This window comes from Tremella mesenterica (genome assembly GCF_000271645.1).
Source record: "Tremella mesenterica DSM 1558 unplaced genomic scaffold TREMEscaffold_22, whole genome shotgun sequence".
Classification (NCBI taxonomy): Eukaryota; Fungi; Basidiomycota; class Tremellomycetes; order Tremellales; family Tremellaceae; genus Tremella; species Tremella mesenterica.
The window spans coordinates 5,495-9,421 of NW_006711246.1; the positions used below are offsets into that span (position 1 = coordinate 5,495).

The window sequence follows — 3,927 nt, forward strand, 5'->3', positions numbered from 1 at the left end:
CTCAGGGCTGTCAGAACTGATTTAAGGGCTTTTCAGAGGCATTCTGAGACTGTCTCAAAAGGAATGAACCCTGTACGTTCAGCCGTGTCGATTCTAATTGATTTCGTAATCCATGCACTATTGAAAATTGAATAAGCGCAGGTACGTGTTACCACTCGTGACTGAGGGATCTCAGGGCTGTCAGAACTGATTTAAGGGCTTTTCAGGGGCATTCTGAGACTGTCTCAAAAGGAATCAACCCTGTACGTTAAGCCGTGCCGGTTCTAATTGATTTCGTAATCCATGTACTATTGAAATTTGAATAAGACCAGGTGTGTGTTACTGCTCGTGACTGAGGGAACTCAGGGCTGTCAGTCCACTTCAGGCACCTACTTTGGCCCAATCTGCGACTGTCTCAAAAGGAATCAACCCAGTACGTTCAGCCGTGTCGATTCTAATTGATTTCGTAATCCATGTACTAATGAAATTTGAATAAGCGCAGGTACGTGTTACCACTCGTGACTGAGGGATCTCAGGGCTGTCAGAACTGATTTAAGGGCTTTTCAAAGGCATTCTGAGACTGTCTCAAAAGGAATGAACCCTGTACGTTCAGCCGTGTCGATTCTAATTGATTTCGTAATCCATGTACTATTGAAATTTGAATAAGCGCAGGTACGTGTTACCACTCGTGACTGAGGGAACTCAGAGCTGTAAGTCCACTTCAGGCACCGACTTTGGCCCATTCTGAGACTGTCTCAAAAGGAATGAACCCTGTACGTTCAGCCGTGTCGATTCTAATTGATTTCGTAATCCATGTACTAATGAAATTTGAATAAGCGCAGGTACGTGTTACCACTCGTGACTGAGGGAACTCAGGGCTGTAAGTCCACTTCAGGCACCGACTTTGGCCCATTCTGAGACTGTCTCAAAAGGAATCAACCCTGTACGTTCAGCCGTGTCGATTCTAATTGATTTCGTAATCCATGTACTATTGAAATTTGAATAAGACCAGGTGTGTGTTACTGCTCGTGCCCAAGGGATCTCAGGGCTGTCAGAACTGATTTAAGGGCTTTTCACAGGCATTCTGAGACTGTCTCAAAAGGAATGAACCCTGTACGTTCAGCCGTGTCGATTCTAATTGATTTCGTAATCCATGTACTATTGAAATTTGAATAAGCGCAGGTACGTGTTACCACTCGTGACTGAGGGAACTCAGAGCTGTCAGTACCACTTCAGGCACCGACTTTGGCCCATTCTGAGACTGTCTCAAAAGGAATGAACCCTGTACGTTCAGCCGTGTCGATTCTAATTGATTTCGTAATCCATGTACTAATGAAATTTGAATAAGCGCAGGTACGTGTTACCACTCGTGACTGAGGGATCTCAGGGCTGTCAGAACTGATCTAAGGGCTTTTCAAAGGCATTCTGAGACTGTCTCAAAAGGAATGAACCCTGTACGTTCAGCCGTGTCGATTCTAATTGATTTCGTAATCCATGCACTATTGAAATTTGAATAAGCGCAGGTACGTGTTACCACTCGTAACTGAGGGATCTCAGGGCTGTCAGTCCACTTCAGGCACCTACTTTGGCCCATTCTGAGACTGTCTCAAAAGGAATCAACCCTGTACGTTCAGCCGTGTCGATTCCAATTGATTTCGTAATCCATGTACTATTGAAATTTGAATAAGACCAGGTGTGTGTTACTGCTCGTGCCCAAGGGATCTCAGGGCTGTCAGAACTGATTTAAGGGCTTTTCACAGGCATTCTGAGACTGTCTCAAAAGGAATGAACCCTGTACGTTCAGCCGTGTCGATTCTAATTGATTTCGTAATCCATGTACTATTGAAATTTGAATAAGCGCAGGTACGTGTTATCACTCGTGACTGGGGGATCTCAGCGCTGTCAGTCCACTTCAGGCACCGACTTTGGCCCATTCTGAGACTGTCTCAAAAGGAATCAACCCTGTACGTTCAGCCGTGTCGATTCTAATTGATTTCGTAATCCATGTACTAATGAAATTTGAATAAGACCAGGTGTGTGTTACCACTCGTGACTGAGGGATCTCAGGGCTGTCAGAACTGATTTAAGGGCTTTTCACAGGCATTCTGAGACTGTCTCAAAAGGAATGAACCCTGTACGTTCAGCCGTGTCGATTCTAATTGATTTCGTAATCCATGTACTATTGAAATTTGAATAAGCGCAGGTACGTGTTACCACTCGTGACTGAGGGAACTCAGAGCTGTCAGTCCACTTCAAGCACCGACTTTGGCCCATTCTGAGACTGTCTCAAAGGGAATCAACCCTGTACGTTCAGCCGTGTCGATTCTAATTGATTTCGGAATCCATGTACTAATGAAATTTGAATAAGCGCAGGTACGTGTTACCACTCGTGACTGAGGGATCTCAGGGCTGTCAGAACTGATTTAAGGGCTTTTCAAAGGCATTCTGAGACTGTCTCAAAAGGAATGAACCCTGTACGTTCAGCCGTGTCGATTCTAATTGATTTCGTAATCCATGCACTATTGAAATTTGAATAAGCGCAGGTACGTGTTACCACTCGTGACTGAGGGAACTCAGAGCTGTTAGTCCACTTCAGGCACCTACTTTGGCCCATTCTGAGACTGTCTCAAAAGGAATCAACCCTGTACGTTCAGCCGTGTCGATTCTAATTGATTTCGTAATCCATGTACTAATGAAATTTGAATAAGACCAGGTGTGTGTTACTGCTCGTGCCCAAGGGATCTCAGGGCTGTCAGAACTGATTTAAGGGCTTTTCACAGGCATTCTGAGACTGTCTCAAAAGGAATGAACCCTGTACGTTCAGCCGTGTCGATTCTAATTGATTTCGTAATCCATGTACTATTGAAATTTGAATAAGACCAGGTGTGTGTTACTGCTCGTGACTGAGGGAACTCAGGGCTGTCAGTCCACTTCAGGCACCTACTTTGGCCCAATCTGCGACTGTCTCAAAAGGAATCAACCCTGTACGTTCAGCCGTGTCGATTCTAATTGATTTCATAATCCATGCACTATTGAAAATTGAATAAGACCAGGTGTGTGTTACTGCTCGTGCCCAAGGGATCTCAGGGCTGTCAGAACTGATTTAAGGGCTTTTCACAGGCATTCTGAGACTGTCTCAAAAGGAATTAACCCTGTACGTTCAGCCGTGTCGATTCTAATTGATTTCGTAATCCATGTACTAATGAAATTTGAATAAGACCAGGTGTGTGTTACCACTCGTGACTGAGGGATCTCAGGGCTGTCAGAACTGATTTAAGGGCTTTTCACAGGCATTCTGAGACTGTCTCAAAAGGAATCAACCCAGTACGTTCAGCCGTGTCGATTCTAATTGATTTCGTAATCCATGTACTAATGAAATTTGAATAAGCGCAGGTACGTGTTACCACTCGTGACTGAGGGATCTCAGGGCTGTCAGAACTGATTTAAGGGCTTTTCAAAGGCATTCTGAGACTGTCTCAAAAGGAATGAACCCTGTACGTTCAGCCGTGTCGATTCTAATTGATTTCGTAATCCATGTACTATTGAAATTTGAATAAGCGCAGTACGTGTTACCACTCGTGACTGAGGGAACTCAGAGCTGTAAGTCCACTTCAGGCACCGACTTTGGCCCATTCTGAGACTGTCTCAAAGGAATGAACCCTGTACGTTCAGCCGTGTCGATTCTAATTGATTTCGTAATCCATGTACTATTGAAATTTGAATAAGCGCAGTACGTGTTACCACTCGTGACTGAGGGAACTCACGGCTGTCAGTCCACTTCTGGCACCTACTTTGGCCCATTCTGAGACTGTCTCAAAAGGAATCAACCCTGTACGTTCAGCCGTGTCGATTCTAATTGATTTCGTAATCCATGTACTATTGAAATTTGAATAAGACCAGTGTGTGTTACCGCTCGTGCCCAAGGGATCTCAGGGCCGTCAGAACTGA

General features: G+C 44.6%; 1 protein-coding gene across 1 annotated transcript; it reads right to left on the minus strand.

The window, feature by feature from the left end:
• Window positions 1-700: 700 nt before the first annotated feature.
• On the minus strand, window positions 701-3,780 carry TREMEDRAFT_66397 (uncharacterized protein; the record flags this gene model as incomplete). The annotated part of the gene is made up of 11 exons (XM_007008450.1): window positions 701-750; window positions 879-920; window positions 1,183-1,261; window positions 1,564-1,601; window positions 1,900-1,941; window positions 2,240-2,281; window positions 2,580-2,621; window positions 2,758-2,791; window positions 2,924-2,984; window positions 3,603-3,639; window positions 3,744-3,780. 11 exons carry the CDS (start codon window positions 3,778-3,780, stop codon window positions 701-703), a joined length of 504 nt encoding a protein of 167 aa, XP_007008512.1.
• Window positions 3,781-3,927: the final 147 nt, after the last annotated feature.